This window comes from Neovison vison, chromosome 3 (genome assembly GCF_020171115.1).
Source record: "Neovison vison isolate M4711 chromosome 3, ASM_NN_V1, whole genome shotgun sequence".
Taxonomy (NCBI): domain Eukaryota; kingdom Metazoa; phylum Chordata; class Mammalia; order Carnivora; family Mustelidae; genus Neogale; species Neogale vison.
In genome coordinates, this window is record NC_058093.1 from 222,614,940 (window position 1) to 222,631,931 (window position 16,992).

The 16,992-nt window shown below is 51.5% G+C and overlaps 1 protein-coding gene across 7 annotated transcripts in view; it reads right to left on the reverse strand.

Annotated features, from left to right (window-relative positions):
* Positions 1-2,940: 2,940 nt before the first annotated feature.
* Positions 2,941-16,992, reverse strand: part of KIAA1671 (KIAA1671 ortholog) — a 183,774-nt gene continuing 169,722 nt past the window's right edge. For all 7 annotated transcript variants that reach the window (XM_044244043.1, XM_044244042.1, XM_044244044.1 and 4 more), the window contains 6 exons: positions 14,180-14,435; positions 11,154-11,328; positions 10,908-11,035; positions 8,739-8,872; positions 6,172-6,254; positions 2,941-5,031 (listed from right to left, as the gene is read on the reverse strand). In XM_044244043.1, coding sequence (XP_044099978.1) covers positions 6,176-6,254; positions 8,739-8,872; positions 10,908-11,035; positions 11,154-11,328; positions 14,180-14,435 — 772 coding nt within the window. In that variant the 3' untranslated portion in view covers positions 2,941-5,031; positions 6,172-6,175. The remainder of the gene's footprint in view (positions 5,032-6,171; positions 6,255-8,738; positions 8,873-10,907; positions 11,036-11,153; positions 11,329-14,179; positions 14,436-16,992) is intronic.

Sequence of the window (16,992 nt, forward strand, 5' to 3'; positions counted from 1 at the left end):
GAGCCCCCAGTTTACAGATCTATAAGGATATGTGGAATGAGACCGGCAAAAAGCTCAAATTGTTCTTTAGACAATGGCGTGGTTTTGTTTGTTTGTTTTTACAGTGTGAAACCATTAGAGACTGTCCAAAAAAAAAAAAAAAAGGCCAGTCTGATTCATGGAGGAAGATTATCAGGTAGCAGGTTAGAGGGTGACTCTAAGGAAATTTGGGGGTGGGGGAGGGGGATAAGCTGATTGATTTTAAAGGTTAATTTGCTAGGAACCTCAGGCTGATTTTCCAGAACACAAGATTTCTGCACCCCTCCCTGAAGGACCCAATCCAAACCAGAGAAAGCAAATTCTAGAGGGGTGGCAGCCAAAGGGGAGAGGCTGGTGAAGACCGTGGCTTTCCACGTGGCTCTGAATTTTCAGAACCTCAGTTCCCCCAAATCCCTACAGGGTTGACTCATAGCAGCTCCTCAGCAGAGCCGGATCCATGGCTCCCCAGGTGGCTGTCGCCGAGGGTGGGCCCCCGTCCAGATGTGGAGTGGCTCCCTCCATGTCAACATTGTCCCTCTTACTCCGTGGACTCACAAGGCCATGGGAGTTTTGCTTCCACGTTTTAACATGTGGTGGAGGAAGAAAGGCACAATTGAGGGCGTGGCAGGCTTCCCCGTGACTGCAGTGACCTGTCACGGTGTAACTTAGGGGCAAGGGTGTCTTCCGTTGGATGGAACTTTTCTCCTGCCTCCACATCTCCCCCTCGGATTCACCCTGAAATGCTAGTTTACACGAAGGCTAAGTAATCTGGCTTCCTGTACTGAATGATGGGACTGGGGGGTGGGGGGGTGGGGGAGGGGACTCACGGGGATTGAGGGCACAAAACAGACACTGGTGAGGGAGAGGCAGGCTCCAGTCCTTTCCGTGGAACACTGTCTTCCACGCAGGCCCAAGTCGCCTTTAAAAACGCACGTAGTTTTGGAGGTGATTTGACCACATACCTGTGGATTTTCAGCTTTGTGATCATGCCCAGCTTCTGGGGCAATCTGGGGGCATCATAGTGGAAATTTAAATGTATAAGCGTTAAGTGGACAAGGCAGCTGCTAGGGCTGAGGACAAGCAGCTGAGCTGCCTTCTGCCGGGGGAAGCATGCCAATGGTTTCCTCCACTTTTTTGCACAGCCTCTAAGCTCTGGGACCTCAGGCTCAAGCCTATTTCGACGTTCGCTCCTTAGCAATACCTGGAGTTGGCCTCGTTTCCCTGGAGGCACAAAGGCAAACACCTTTGTCTGAAAGGGGTTGCCCTGTCTCCCTGGAAGAGCTTTCACCTGATTGTCCTCTTCTTGAATCCTGGATAGCCTGAGGCTGTCAGGTTTGTGTCACTCAAAAGCCCCAACATGAAACAACGCGAGGTTTCAGTTTCACCAGAATTTCTCTGGGGGCACCAAGGAATTCTCCACAATACTGATTTTTGAGGCCCCACTGTGGGGTTTCATAGGCCAAAGGCCTCTGTTTCATCAGGCAAAGGCCATGAGGAAGAGGATCTAGATACACACTTAACAAAACACCAGCCATCAAAACGCTAATGTACAAAGGATGTGTGTGTGTGTGTGTGTGTGTGTGTGTGTGTTTAGATACGGACTTATCAAAACACCAGCCATCAAAACGCTAATGTACAAAGGATGTGTGTTTGTGTGTGTGTTTAGATACGGACTTATCAAAACACCAGCCATCAAAACGCTGATGTACAAAGGGCGTGTGTGTGTGTAGAGATTGTACATACATAGGGATTTGCGTTCTATGAAAGGCTCTCATTTAAGGAGAGCCAAAGGCCCCCAGAAAGCTGATTGGATGAGGGCAGGTGACTTGATTGCATACAAACGATTAAGGCATATTAAGTTAGTTTAAAAATAGATTTCCAAAGGCGGCTCCAGGCCAACTCAAGAAACTAGCAAACAACCTCTTGCTTAGCATCAGAGAGCTCAGTCAGCTTACAAAGAAGGGAAAACCAACAACGCACTTGCCCAGCTATCTGAAAAAGTTCCAAGCATCATTCACTTCTAACTTCACTGGACTGAGCGTAGCGGGGTCCAGAGGTCAAGGGGAGTCTGCATGGAGAGGGTGGCTCCTGACCCACTGTGAGGGTCTGCTGTGCAGTAGAGAGGTGAGGCTGCTCTCGTCAGTTTCATGGGAGGGGGGTGGACTTTGTATGTTTTAATCATCAAGGAATTAAATGGATTTCTGTTTCCAATTAAGGTGTGGGAGGTTAGGCAAAAGATCTCCAGGTTAATCTCAAGTTTAAGTCTCCAGGTTAAGTCTCATGTTTTTCTTTCCTCTTGGGTATACTTGGGCTACAACATTCATAATTAAGAATCGGAGAGTTTTGCGTTGTATCTACAGTCTCATTGAACAGAGCAGGTCAGTTCCTATTGTCTAAGATGGTACCAAGGGGCCCTTCCCACCTGAAGGAAAGACAGACAGCAGCCAGGAAGCATTGGTCAGAACATGAGGAGTGACTTTAAAGGGGACCTAGTGACCTGGAAAGCCATTGTATCAACATTGTTTCAAAACATTAACCAGATCTAGGGGCTCCTGGATGGCTCAGTTGGTTAAGCATCTGACTCTTGATCTTAGCTCAGGTCTTGATCTTAGGATCATGAGTTCAAGCCCTGCATTGAACTTAAAAACAAAACAAAACCACAAAACCCCACAAAACAGAACATTAACCGGATCTAAAAGAAAGGAAAAGAAAGAAAAGAAAAGGGGCGCCTGGGTGGCTCAGTTGGTTAAAGCCTCTGCCTTCAGCTCAGGTGATGATCCCAGGGTCCTGGGATCGAGCCCTACAACGGGCTCTCTGCTTAGCAGGGAGCCTGCTTCCTCCTTTCTCTCTCTGCCTGCTTCTCTGCCTACTTGTGATTTCTGTCAAATAAATAAATAAAATCTTTAAAAAAAAAGAAAGGAAGGAAGGAAGGAAGAAAGAAAGAAAGAAAGAAAGAAAAGAAAAAAAGAAAGAAAGAAAGAAAGAAAAGAAAATTCACCCAAAGCAGCAGTTCCTGGAGGAATCAAATCTCCACCTAATGGCCACAGAAAACTGACTGACCACTAACTCAGGGAATGAAAAGAACACGAACTATTATCAAGCAGGGCCAAATCTCTAGACATGAGGCTCCAGATGCAAAAGCCTTGGTGGGTGACAGTCCAACAATTGCCCATTGGTAGCCCAAGGTCACCCAACAGGACCTGGGGCTGGGGAGGAGCTTCAGTCCCTGTCCGTGGTGCTGAACCTGGAGAAACAGTTTGCTCTCCATCCTTCACCCCAAGTGAAGGAAGAGATGGTAAAGGATGATGAGAAAGAAGAGATGGGGAGACAAATGGAGACTCCTGGAGACATGGCCAGGGAGAAGGAAAGTATGTTTTGACACCATTTGCAAATAATGGATTTTCAAGAAAGACTTGCATGTCTGGGGAAATCAGTAGGTAAGGCCCATCCATTCCACATCTAGCCTTAGGAAACTCAGTTCTGGGGCCCCTCAGCAGTACCAGGGGGCCCTGTGAACTGTCCCAGGTGTCTTTCTCACCAATGGGCTTCTCCCCAGCAGGATTGGCACACGGTTTATGGCAACTCCAGGGATGGCAGGTGGCCAGTCAAGCCTATCTGGTATGTTTGCTGGAGCCTTGGGTTTCAGAGGTTGGAGGAGGCTGGTGTTGAGGATTTCCAAAAAGAAAGACCATGTAGAGAGTGCCTACAACCCCCAGAGGTCTTAGAGATTCCTGGGAATGAGCTTAGAGCAAGGAAGAAAAAAAAAAAAAGAGGCAAGGCAAACCCTATACTTTGTCACCTAGCATCCAGCACTTCTGTCCAGAGAAGATTTCAGCAAGACCCTCGCTTCCTACATTTAGACCTAAAGGAAGCACTCTGTCAGGTGGTTTGCAAGGGGTGGGGCAGGGGAGTGGTAGAAGGAAGAGGTGAGAAGAAACAGAAGAAAATCTCCCCCCATTCATGCATTTGTTCCAATTTGGAATGAATCTTCTACACCAGTATCTTGGGTGCTGTTCAAAAAAGACTGGAGAAGAAGATTCTCAGGGCAGGTCTGCTGTTTGAGAGGGAAAGGCACTGCCATCCAGGCTGCCACCCCGATGAACCCTTGAGGCCAAGGGACAAAGGTCACTCCACAGAAACCAGAGCTCAAATGCAAAGAAACCAGGAAAATATATACACAGAGGTGACAGCTGGAATTTTTTTTTTTTTTAAAGCATGGATAGGGGTAAGATAACCTGAGATGATCTGATCGGATACTTCAAGCAAATTATTCATACACCTTTCCTTCTGCTCTTGAACGTAAAAAACATATACACATATCAAATTTCAAAGACAATTGGCTGAATTATTGCTTTAACGCCTTCTAAAGCAAACCAAAGTGATGTATAATGAACAAATCATCTCTGCACACAGCCCCATTGTAAGGATAAACAACCCTGAAATGAGGATGGGTATGTCTAAAACACTAGAGCTGCTGATTCTTGGAGAGGGAGGGAGATGAAACTCACCAAAAAACCCAACACAGCCCAACCCAGTGACGCTGCCTTGGGCCACAATTACAGCAGGAAACTTGAGTTTCTTCTTCCTTGGAAATAGGCTTTTGAAAGGGACCTCCCCTGGTGTCGGGGCAAGGAATACTTTCACAATACAGGTGTTTTCCGGAGCCCGGGGAGATGGTTCAACTCCGATTGATCTTCCCGGAGTGATGTCTCCGGGTGGAGACAGTGGAAATGGACATTGTTCACGTAAAACACAAAACCACCAGCATGGACAATTCTGGGCAGCCTGGCTTTGTTCTCAGCCTCAAGTGCTGTCTGGGGAGACGTGCAGGTGCTGGAGGAGGGTGGGTCTTCGCATCCCAATCTGGGGAGAGCCTCTGCAAGGGGCGGGAGTCACCGGGCCGTGTTCTCCACCCGGCTGGAAGGGTCTAGGCAGGAACAGCATCAGCATGGCCTCATCTTCGGGTTCTGACAGTTAAGGCTTCTGTTCATTAGACGTGGCAGTGTCCCCTGTCTGGAGAGGAGGGGACAGTCCTGGTGTCAGCAAGGGGAACATGGGACCCTCGGTGTCTCTGCCATCAAGCCTTTAAACCTTGTCTGGTATTCTCCAAGATGGCCAGCCCCCAGCCCCAGAGGTCACAGGCTAGAAAAGATGACCCTTTTTTTTTTTTTTTGGAGTGGGGCGAGGAAGGGGACAGGTGGCCAAATGCAGTAGAACCCACAGGAAGTGTAAGGTCAGGTTAGGGTTCCAGCCTGTTTCCTCAAATGGATGGCTGGAAGGTTCACAGAGATATGACATATATAGCACTAAACACAAAAACCAACACAGGATCCCATTCCTTATCCAAAAACCCTTGAGCACAGATTACCTGGGAATTTAGAATTTGGTGGGGTAGGGTTTATTGTAGACACATATACACATGCACATAGGCATACATATATATTATGAAATGCCCCTGGATTATACCCATAGCGTAAAACACAGACAACCACGTAGGTCAGGCTTTGCTACAAGTAGTAAGTCATGAAAATGCTTCATTGTCAGTGTTTTCTGGATCTGAGATTTACAGGTAAGGGGATGGAGGGTCTCCTGGGCTACTCACATCAGAGCCAGCTTCTAGGAATTATGAGCCATAGTTCCCACACCTAGGACTGACCACCAGCACGTCAGCGCCTTTTTAGTGAGCCCCAGGGACCCCTCGAGGACATAGGGGCTGAGACCCCATTTCACAGATGGGGAACCTAATGTTCCTCTAAGATATGAAGTCACTTGGGACCCACACCAGGGCACAGCTAATCATTTGACCTTCTTAGTCCTCTTTCTTTTTCCAAGTTAAATTTTAATCATACAGGTTGCATATGCATGTAAAAATTGGGGAGGCATTTTGGATTAAGCTAATTGCTGATGTCCCCCTTTCCACTTTACAAAAGGGTTTTGAGATGCAGTGAGAAGTGCATGAGCCCAGAGCCTAGGTTATCCTAGGTTCCTCGACCAGGCTGTCCACCTGGGTTTTTTCCCTTAAGAGGAAACAGATCAGCACTACCGTCTTCACTGGACCCCAGAATACCCGCACCCATTTTCCCTTCTCTCTCCTCAAGTCTCTGGCCCTTGGCTTCCGGGTCCAGGCTCCCCACTGTGCCTCCCACTTCATACCTGCTCAAGCTTGGTTCTCATACAGGCTTTGCCTCTTCTTGGATTTTAGCTCCTTTAACCACTGGGGAGAGGGCTCTTCCGACCTGAAACCACAAAGCCAGTAAGAGTCAAGTGCAAGCCAGACTGAGGGCTCCTTGCAGGCGGGGCTGTGAGGCACCTGACCCCGCATCCTCAGTGCCCAGGCGATGCTGAGCCAGGTACTTGCAGGTGGTAAAGATGCCTCTGTTAACACAACTGAGGAGCAAGAAACAGGAATTAAACAAAGTCCCTAGTAAAAAGGAATGGTAAATAAATCACGGTATGCCCATTCTATGAAAAAATCTGCAGCTGTGAAGTTGCGTTGACACATGAATTATCTCCATCCACCCATTTGTCACCCCAAGCACGCCTCCATTCTTCTAGGTCTCCACCCACATAAATGCCTATGATGGTTAATTGCATTTGTCAACTTGGCTAGGCCACTGTACCTAGGTATTTGGATGAACATTGTTCTAGATGGTTCTGTGAAGGCTTTTTTTGTGTGTGAAGGCATTTTTTAAGATGAAATTAATATTTAAGTCAGTAGGCTTTGAATAAAGCAGATTACTCTCCCTATTATGGGTGAGCCTCACCCAATCAGTTGAAGATCTTGCTAGAAAAAGACTGACCTCTCCAGAAGAAGAGGGAATTCTGATCACAGACCGCTTTGGGTACTCAAACTACAATACTGGTTCTTCCCTGAGTCTTTGGTTTATCTGTGTGCCTTACAGATTTTGAACTTGCTGGTACCCATGATTAGGGAAGCCAGTTCCTTAAAATCAATAGCAATCTCAATCTCTCTCAACTATGGCCTTGCTTCTCTTCACCTCTTGTCCTTTTGCTTCCCACAGCCCACTCTATGCTCTGGTAATAGGCCCTGCCTATAGCTCCCCTGTAATGTCAGGCCTCCAGGCCTTTGCATGTGCTGTGACTTCAGCCTGCGACCCCCTCATACTGCCCTATTTTTGTCTATCATGACTCAGCCCAGGCAACTCCTTCTCCTGGAAACCTTTTTCTGCACTTTTCTTCCTCAGGTCCAGGTTTCGAGTCCTTCCTCTATCATGGGGGTCAGATAAAGAGCCAGATGGGAAGTAGTTTTGACTTTGTGGGTCATGGGGTGTGTGCTACAACTAGTCAATTCTGCAGCCCAAATAGGAGAGCAGTAGGACACTATACGGAGAGGAATGGGTGTGGCTGTGTGCCAATAAAGCTTTATTTACAAAAACAGACAGTGGGCTGAAATCTGGCCTGTGGGCTGTAGCTTCCCAACTCACTGCTCTATCACAGCACTTAAAACATTACAACAGTAGGGGTGCCTGGGGGGCTCAGTGGGTTAAGCCTCTGCCTTCAGCTCAGGTCATGATCTCAGGGTTCTGGGATTGAGCCCCATGTCGGGCTCTCTGCTCAGCAGGGAGTCTGCTTCCTCCTCTCTCTCTGCCTGCCTCTCTGCCTACTTGTGATCTCTGTCTGTCAAATAAATAAATAAAATCTTTAAAAAAAACCATTACAACATTAGTCTGAATAATTCTTAACTTTTATGTCTTAACTTGTAAAAAGAATCCCACTCTCTCTCTCTTCTTTTTCTTAGGACCAGGGAGAGGTGGGGAGTGGAGAGAGAGAGAGTTTTAAGCAGGGTCCATGCCCAGTGAGGAGCCCGACCCGGAACTCGATCTCAGGACCCCAAGATCATGACCTGAGCCGAAAACAAGATTCAAACGCTCAGCTGACTGAGCGCCCCAGGCACCCCAGAATCCCACGCTCCTTTATTGAGCACGTCTGCAAGCCAGCGCCAATGCAAAGGGCTCTGCATGCCCTTCTTCTTTTCGTCCTCATGACTGCCCTGGAAAGTCAGAATGAGGAGTAAACCCATTTTGCAGATAAAGAGGCTGAGGCTCAGAGAGGTAGAGTGACTCTCCCAGGCCAAGCAGCTTGTCAGTTGCACCACTGGGATGAAGTTGGTTGTGTGATGTGTGTGTTTTTTTTTTCAGAGCTATGCTCTGTAAAGTCCAACCCTGGTTGCCAGAGTGCCTGGTCTGGGAGCCCCCTGGTGGGGAGGGGACAGGTGCTGTGCTGGGCTCATCTCTGTGGCGTGTTGGCCCAGTCTGGGATGGGAGCAGTGGCTCCATGCAAGGCGGCTGAATTCAGTGGATGTCATTCAGCCTGGCCGTGCCCTTCTATCCGTCTTCCCAGGTCTCCCCGATTCTCCTGAGACAAAGGCCTTTCCCTGGGGGGTTAGAGGAGGGAGGATTCCTCAGTTTCCCCACCAGTCTGGAGAGGGCTGGGCTAGGTAGGTAGTCTTCCCACAACATAGCCCTGGATCTCCAGGTGGGATGTGGAGGGAGCGGGGAGAGCGAGGCCAGCCAGCCTCATTCCTGGTCTTCTTTCCCCATCTCTGCGAGTGTGTGTTTAGCTCTCAGGCTGCCTGGGAGTTTGTGTGAGCAAAGCTAGAGGGAAAGACACAGCTGCAACTCCCTTTGAATGCAGCTCTAGGACCCGACAAGCCCCCACCCTGGGTCTAGGGTGGAAGCCTCCTCCTCAAGTCCCCTCACCTGTCGTCCTTCTCCACGCTGGAGGGCAGCACACGACTGCCCAGAGTGAAGGGAGCCTTGGGTGTCTTGGGCTGGGGGGCCCAGCCTGGGGCCTCGCTGGGGCTGTCGGCCTCGGGCCTCTTGTGCAACTGAGCCTGGGGAGAGAAAAGAGCCGCGTCTGTAACCGCCTCTGGTCTGTGGAAGGCTCCCATCTGAAGGCACCGTCGCTGTAGGGCAACAACAGGGCCCCCCAGCAGCTGAACGGACCCAGGCAGGCAACACAGGGGTGGGGGAGATGCCACCTGATCTTGGAGGCTGAGAGAAATCAGACACCAGGCAAGTAGTCTACCCAGCCACCCTTGGCCACTATAATCAAAGAACCACCACTATAACCCCGCACAATCATGTCCTCTCCTTTTTGATGGAAAAGCCACCATTTATATGCTCTCGGGTTGGGATGTTCTGTCTCCTTTAGCTGCCCATGAACACCATGGAGGTAATGGCCGCATATTCCATTTGACATTCAGCTGTGCTAAGCTTCTTGGTCCTGTGCCCACATGGATAAATGAGGTTTTTGTTTGTTTGTTTGTTTTTAAAGATTTTATTTAGGGGCGCCTGGGTGGCTCAGTGGGTTGGGCCTCTGCCCTCAGCTCAGGTCATGATCTCAGAGTCCCAGGATCAAGCCCCTAATGGCGCTCTCTTTCTGCTTACCTCTCTCCCTCTCTGTGCCACATAAATAAATAAAATCTTAAAAGAAAAAGATTTTATTTATCTATGTGACATAGAGAGAGACACAGCGAGAGAGGGAACCCAAGCAGGAGGAGTGGGACAGGGAGAAGCAGACTTCCCATAGAGCAGGAAGCCGACATGGGGCTCGATCCCAGGACCCCAGGATCAGGACCTGAGCCGAAGGCAGATGCTTAACAACTGAGCCACCCAAGTGCCCCCTAAAATGAGTTTTAACTATCACATTCCCACAGGAAAAAGGCAGGGTGGATTCCCCCCCTTTTCTGAAAGGCATGGTTGGGGATGGGATGGCAGTATGGTGTGTACAGAGTTCCCCCAGGGGCCCGGGGTGTGGTGGTGGCAGGTGGCCACTGTCCCCCACATAACACTGGACGGCCCCCATCACCATCATCCACCTGACCCCTCGGTGTGCTGAGCGTCCACCATCCGGACTCTAACCAGGCCTAACGTATATGACACACATTAGCCCGAAGCAGAGGCTGGCTCTCTGTTTTACAGAAGAGTAGCCTGAAGGTCAAAGGTCAAGCAGTGGGCCCAAATCACACAGTTTCCAAGACCTGGGATTCACAGGTCTGCCCAACCTCAACCCCAAACCCGCGGCTCCTTCCCGAATGAGCCCAGTAGCCTCCGGTGATGGTTAGGACAGCTGAGTGTTGCCCATAGCTGGGTGTGCCTGGAGCAGGTGTGGCTGCCCCAGGTTCAAGGAGCTCATGCTAAGGACAGCACGAATCTCAAGAGCCTTGTCTGGACAGCAGGGGGGTTGCTGAGCCTTGTCCTGGGACCCAAGGCCGGGCCTCGGGAGCTATGTGGAGTGTCTGCGGGGAGCCCAGCGCCTTTGCTGCCTGCTGTGTTAGGCTGCCTGTGACACATCCTTTGTTCCGACGATGGAGAGGAGAGGCGAGAAACCGCTGGCCTAGAACAGCGGCGGCCAGTCGTTCCCATTTTGGAGGCCTGTAAAACCAACCACAGGGACAAGTGTGCAGCTGCTGTTTACTGACTTTCTACTCCTGCAAAAATGACAGGCGTTGTGGCAGTGTGGGTTGTCACTGGGGAAAGCTGTGTGAGGGGTGTGTGCGGACCCCCTGAACTATTTCTGCAACTTCTTGTGAGTGGAACTGTTTCAGAAATGGAGAGGGAGGCGGGGAAGAGGGAAAGAAGGAAGGAAAGGAGAGAGGGAGGAGGGAAGGAAGGGAGAGAGGGAGGAGGAAAGGGAGAAGGGAAGGGAGGGAGGAAAAAAGGGAGGGAGGGAGTGACAGAGCAGGGAAGAGAGGAGGGATGGGAGGGAAGGAGGGGAAGGGAGGGAGGAAGGAAGGAAGGCAGGGAGGGAGGGGAGAAGAGAGGAGGGAAGGCAGGGAGGGAGGGGGGAAGAGGGAGGGAAGGAGAAAGGAAGGGAGGGAGGGGATGAAAGACACCTGGGCCTGTTCTAGGTGTGATGCTCGGTACCTTTAGCACTGCGGGGTCCATGCCCGGAAACACAGGCATCCTCTGCGGGTGGCTGGTGGGGGTCCTCTCAGCCCTGGAAGGCTTCTCCTCCTCCTCATCTGACTCTTCCCTCTTGGGAGATTTCTCTTCTGTCCCAAAGAAAAGAGCACCGAGGTCACTGGCAGCCGCCTGACCCTCATGCAGTCCTTGCGCCGTCCTGCTGTTCAGGGTGGCGTCTATGGAGAAAGGACAGCGTGGCGCGCATACCTGTCGAGTCCTTGAACATCCACGCACTGTCGGCCTCCTCCTCCAAAGGAGACTTGCTTTCCGACTCACTAACTCGGCTGCGCCGGAGGGAGTGGGAGATGGGAGCCCGGCGGCGGCTTCTCTTGCTGAGTTGCACCCGGGTCTTGAGGGCACTTGAGTCGAGGACTGAGGTTTGCTTCGGGAGCAGCAGGCAGGAAGAGGGAGAAAAGCATGGGAACCATTAACTGAGGGCACCACCCACGGGAGGTGTGTGTTGCTTCCCTGGAACACAAGATGCTATCTGGGGGGTATGTGGGCCAACCTGCTCACGTTTTTATAGTCACCTCAACACTGTAAGCCTCGATTTCTCCACGAAACACACCACAGAGGCTGGTGATGCTAATCACGTGAGCCTTGATGGTGCTGGCACAAGGCCAGCTACAAAATGGACATAAATGACAATGCCTTTCCCCTCCTGGTGACTTCACAGGAGCATGGGCGCCAGCTCAGTATACAGCAGGAGCCCAATCAATGTTTGCTTGCTTGCTGAATGAATAACTGAATAAATCATCTGACTAAATCTTTGCAGGAACCTTACACAGGACCCAGGAGCCGAGGCATTCTCAGTGCAGCCCCCATCCACCCACAATAATTTGGGGGGCAGGTGGACGGTGCAGAACAATGCATTTGTGCCAAGCCTTTGTCTACAAGCATCACACTCTGAGCAGAGTCAGGTGGATGGTCCGTGACGCTTTCTAAGAGGATCACCTTCCAGAACAAAATGTGTGAGGAATGCAGACGAGCCAGGAGGGTGCAGCAAGGAGATGGGGTGGCCCCTAGCCCAGTGATCACCCCCGGGGGATGGCAGCAAAGAACTCAGAGCTCTGTGTTCGATCCCACGTGGTTCAAATCCTAGCTGTGTGAGCTCAAGCCATGGTCTTCACCTCCGCAAGGTGCCCCTCTTTGTGGAAAAGGGGATCACAGGAATATTGGCTGCCCACAGTGGTGGGGAGAAGTCAGTGAGCCTGGGTGGGGCTAGTCCTGGTTGGAGACAGCGTCTGGCCAAGGCTGACACAGGCAGGAACTATTACAGGCCAGCTCCCGTGCTTGCCTAAAATGTGGGGTTCTCTCTCTTGGGTTTACTTTGGAGAAGTCCCATCAGCCAAGGCCTTTTCCAGGAGTGAGGATGGGCTAATCTCGGGGAATCATTTCCCAGGGCTGGTAAGCGGCAGAGGCCACGCTGGGGGCGGGAGGAGGGAGCTGATGTTTGTGTAGCTGCTTCTCAAAGTGGTCGTAATGGTGGCCAGTGGGGGCAGCTGATGGGGCTGGGGGTGCAGGGATGGGGGGAGAGATGGAAGTCCCAAACTGGGGACTGCTTCACGGATCCAGGTTTTCAGACTCAGAGAAAGGAAGAGGGAATTGCCCCAGGGAGGAGCTGGCTTGGGGGGCTGCTGGGTCTGTTTCCCCAGGGCTATCCCTGTGACTGCAGGCTGGGGCAGGGCTTGGAGGCCTTGGTCACTCACCTTCCCTCTCAGCCTCCAGAAGGCCCCACAGGAGCCCCAAATCATAGTGGGCAGTGCCCATAGACCTCAGTACGTGATAAATAAGCATCCCAACCTGTGCTGGGGGACACTTGCATCAGTCACCCAATGGCCACCTTGCTTCTCTCATCTGCAGAAGGGGGCAGGCATCTTTGCCTCCTGGGGTTCCTGGCCTGTGAGCAGTCCAGGGGCCGACACTTAAGGACTGGTGGCTGGGATTTATAACAGACACTGAGAAAGAACAGCCTAGTGTTCTAGAAGGTAAGTCCCGCGGATTGTGCCATGGCCCTGGTGACATCAAACAAGCATGTAAGCTTGGCACACAGCTTGAGCTCGGTACATGTTTGTTGAATGAATACCTGAACACATCATCTGACTGAATCCTTACAACCCACACCATGTCCATGTGTGTGTAGTGGGTGGTCCAGGGGAGACCGAACTTGTGTCTTTCTTCATCTCTGCCCTTCTTCAGAGGGGCCAGCAGGAGACCCTGACCATACTTAGAAGGGGGAACCCTCTTTGAGGATTCAGAGGAAGCCCCCTTCTCCCCAAGCGGTGGTGTTCCTTCTCTGGGAGGAATCTGGGTAGCCATTCCTAAGAGTGTGGGCCTGAGACTTTATTACCAGGAGATCGGACTTCTTTTAGATTTTGCACATTTAGATGATAGGGGGTTGGGGGCGGAGGGGGGGACGGGGAGTGTAGCCTTACTGTCAGGGAAGGAGAATAATGGGACTTCAAGGACTGAAAAGGAAAATGCCGGCAGGTGGCGCTCTTGTGGGAGGAAAGGGGACCCATACTGGTCCCGAAGGGTCTAGAGCAGGATGACATTGGGCCTGGGTGGCAGCATCCTGGAGGCTGGCTCTGCTTGGGACCTAGAAGAGCTGAGTTCTAGGGCCTGCCCTGGGGGATCCTGGGGCATGAGGACTATCTGTGCCTGAAGGCTCCCTTCCCCGGAGCAGTCACTACCCATTTACAGAGATACTTGGATCCCTGGCCATCAGAGACACATTATCCAAGCAACACCTTGGTGAGAACACCCCGCAGATTTGGTGGGTGCCAAACTCCAGACTCTGCATGCCTGGAACTGCAAACCTCAGGCAGCCTCCTGCTCCCCACTGTCTCCCAACCCCACCCCACCCCCACCCCTGGGATGAGAGGCCAGACTCCCTGCTTACCTAATAGGTGGGGGCTAGGAACAGTTTTAATTTGAACACATGCGATTATGTTTGAGGTCGTGGAGCCCACTGCGCTAGCAATTGGTGGATGAGGAAGCCAAGGCTCAGAGAGGTGAAGATATGTGCCCCCAGACACACAGCTGGTGTGTGGCAGGTGCAAGTGACATGCAGACATCAGTCCCATCTCAAAGACTGTTCCCTCTGCACCCACCACAGGGGCTCCTGGCACACAGATTCTACCCCTGAGAGGGGCCACTCACTGGGAGACGTCAGAGCATCCCTTTAAGAAGAAAGGAATCTTTCTGACTCACACTCCCAGCTACCAACTTACATCAATGAAGGAGAAGTCGTCCACCCTCTTCGCAGGGCAGGGGTCCAGCGGGGGCAGCCCCTCCATCCCATCGGTGGATTCCAAATCGGTGCTGGATTGGTCCACACTGGTGCTCCGCTGGTCCCTGGAGTAGCTGTGCGGGTCCCCAGCTGAGGTGGCCTCCGTTTGGGAGGACAGTGAGGACAAGCGGCTGCTGGGGAGCTGCCTCCGGGCCGACAGGGCACTGCTGTCCGGGGACGGGGACTCGGGGGCCAGACTACAAGAAAGGAAGGAGGGGAGACATCCTTTGTGCAGGTGGTGACACAGAACTGAATTTCAAGGAGAGGAGGTGGCAGAAAGCATATTCAGGCTCTGCTTTCTTAGACACAGGACAGCCCCGTGGGATAACCTTTCTGGGCACAGCCTGAGCTGTTCATTATGTCTCCAGAACACCTGGACAGGCATGGAATGGGAGGGATCGGTCAGGCCCCATTCCAGACCCTCCAACCCTGCCCTGGGCAGGATGGCAGGTCACTCATGGTGACTGGGCCCTCACCATGTGGCAAGTGCAAGCCAGAGTATAAAGCTCACATTGGATTCCCAAAACTTTGGGGGAAAAAGAGAGAGAGAGAGAGTATAAAATACTGATGCATGCTAAAATGATAATAGTTCAGATCTGGAGCCCCTAAAATATTGTTATTTAAATTAAATTGTTAAGATGAATTCTGTTTCTTTTTTACTCTTTTGAGGTGCCTACTAGGACATCTTAAATGACAGATGCCTCCCATTTGCAGCTTGACTTGTATTTCTGTTGGACTACACTGATGTCCTCAAAAAATCACCAGCAGGGGTGCCTGGGTGGCTCAATTGGTTAAGCATCTGCCTTCGGCTCAGGTCATAATCTCAGGATCCTGGGATCGAGCCCCACCTCGGGCTTCCTGCTCTGCAAGGGAGCCTGCTTCTCCCTCTCCCTCTGCCTGGCACTTCCCCTGCTTGTGTGCACTCTCTCTCTCTGCCAAATAAAAAAAATCTTAAAAAAAAAAAAAGTTAAAAAAAAATCACCAGCAGTCACTTGTGGCGGAGCAGGAGGCAGGGGAATCTATCTTCGTGGTTCCATTCATTCACGCATGCATGCATGCAGTTGAGATTTACTGAGCACTTACTACGTACCAGGCACTGCTACCCCCGGAGTCACTGAATTCTCTCCCAAATCCTATGAGGCTCACCCTATAATCCTACTATGGCCAGCACAATGCTATCAGGTAGGATTAGCCCCAGGAAATTGAATATTAACCTCAAGAGGAAACCAAGGCACAGAAGTGTGACATGGTTTTGCCCACAGGGGCATAACTCATTCCAGAATCCATGCCCATGGAAATGTTCCCATGGAAATATTTTTAAGTATGGCTTGTATAATCAGAACCACGTAAGACAGATATGTATAAATAAATTAAGTCATCAAATTAAAAAGCGCTCCCCATTAAAAAGACACCAAAGTCAAGAGCACGGGAGAGCCAGCCCTGAGGAAGGGCAGCTGGGCACCAGACACCACCTCCCTAATAGAGGAGGGTCTGTCCTGGACGCCGCCCAGGCAGCACCCTTGCATAGAACCTGAACTTGGTGCTTGACGGCAGGAGCACGTCTATGCTCTGCCCACTCTGGGATGATTTTATTATTCAGAACAGGCAGGAAGTGGGGGTGTGGGGTGGGGGACTAAAGCAAGGCCCTGACTTCTCGGACGTGCGGGAAATACCACCAAGGAGGCAGCAGATGGCGCTGCTGGCCAGGACTGGGGACTCAGCAGCTGCTAGAGGGGGCCAGGAAGGAGGCGCTGCAGTACCCCTGGGAAGAGAAGGGGACACCCACCGACCAAAGAGAACCCAGGTCCCAGAGACCAGCTGCGGGGAATGGAGGCCCAGGATGGGGGCAAAACCCAGACGCAGGCTTTCAGACTCAGAGTCCAGTGGGCTCTTGCAGGAAATCTTTTTTTTTTTTTTTTTTTTTTTATTTATTTGTCAGAGAGAGGGAGAGAGAGCGAGCACAGGCAGACAGAGAGGCAGGCAGAGGCAGAGGGAGAAGCAGGCTCCCCGCTGAGCAAGGAGCCCGATGCGGGACTCGATTCCAGGACGCTGGGATCATGACCTGGGCCGAAGGCAGCTGCTTAACCAACTGAGCCACCCAGGCGTCCCTCTTGCAGGAAATCTAAGTGAAGTCTAGGGACATTTAAGTACGCTCATTAACGTCACGGGTTCAGCGCGATAAAGCTTTCACGGATACTACAATAAACCTTTGCTTCCCTTTGCTTTCTTCATACCTGTCTTCAATTCCTGACTCTCACATCATCGGCTGTGGGATATAACCCAGTAGCAGCCTGTGACCACTCCCAGCAGGGAGTGCAGGAGAAGCAGGCAGGGGACCTGGGGCTGATTACACGCGCTCCCTGGGCATACGACCCACAGGCAAGGAAACCGAGTCCCGCAGAGACACACCTAGCAGGGTGCCATGCTGCAGTCGACCCAGGTCCCTCTCACTTGAAAAGATCACGCGACCCTGACCACGGTCACATGACCACGAGATCCTGGGGCCCTGGGCTACGGAAGACGTGAGCTGAGAACCCGCAGTGTCCACCCTGTCGTTCCCTTCCAATGGAGGAGGAATGTCAACTCTGCAAAGCACAGACTCATTTACCCAGAGTCCCATCAGCAGCTAGGATGGGGCTAGCTAGAATTCTGAGCTGCCTGCCTCCTGTGTCCAGGCTGTATAGTGCTTCTGCAATAGTCCTAACCTGGCAGACATCCGAGGGCCCTACGAGCCATCCGCTGGGGCAATATTAA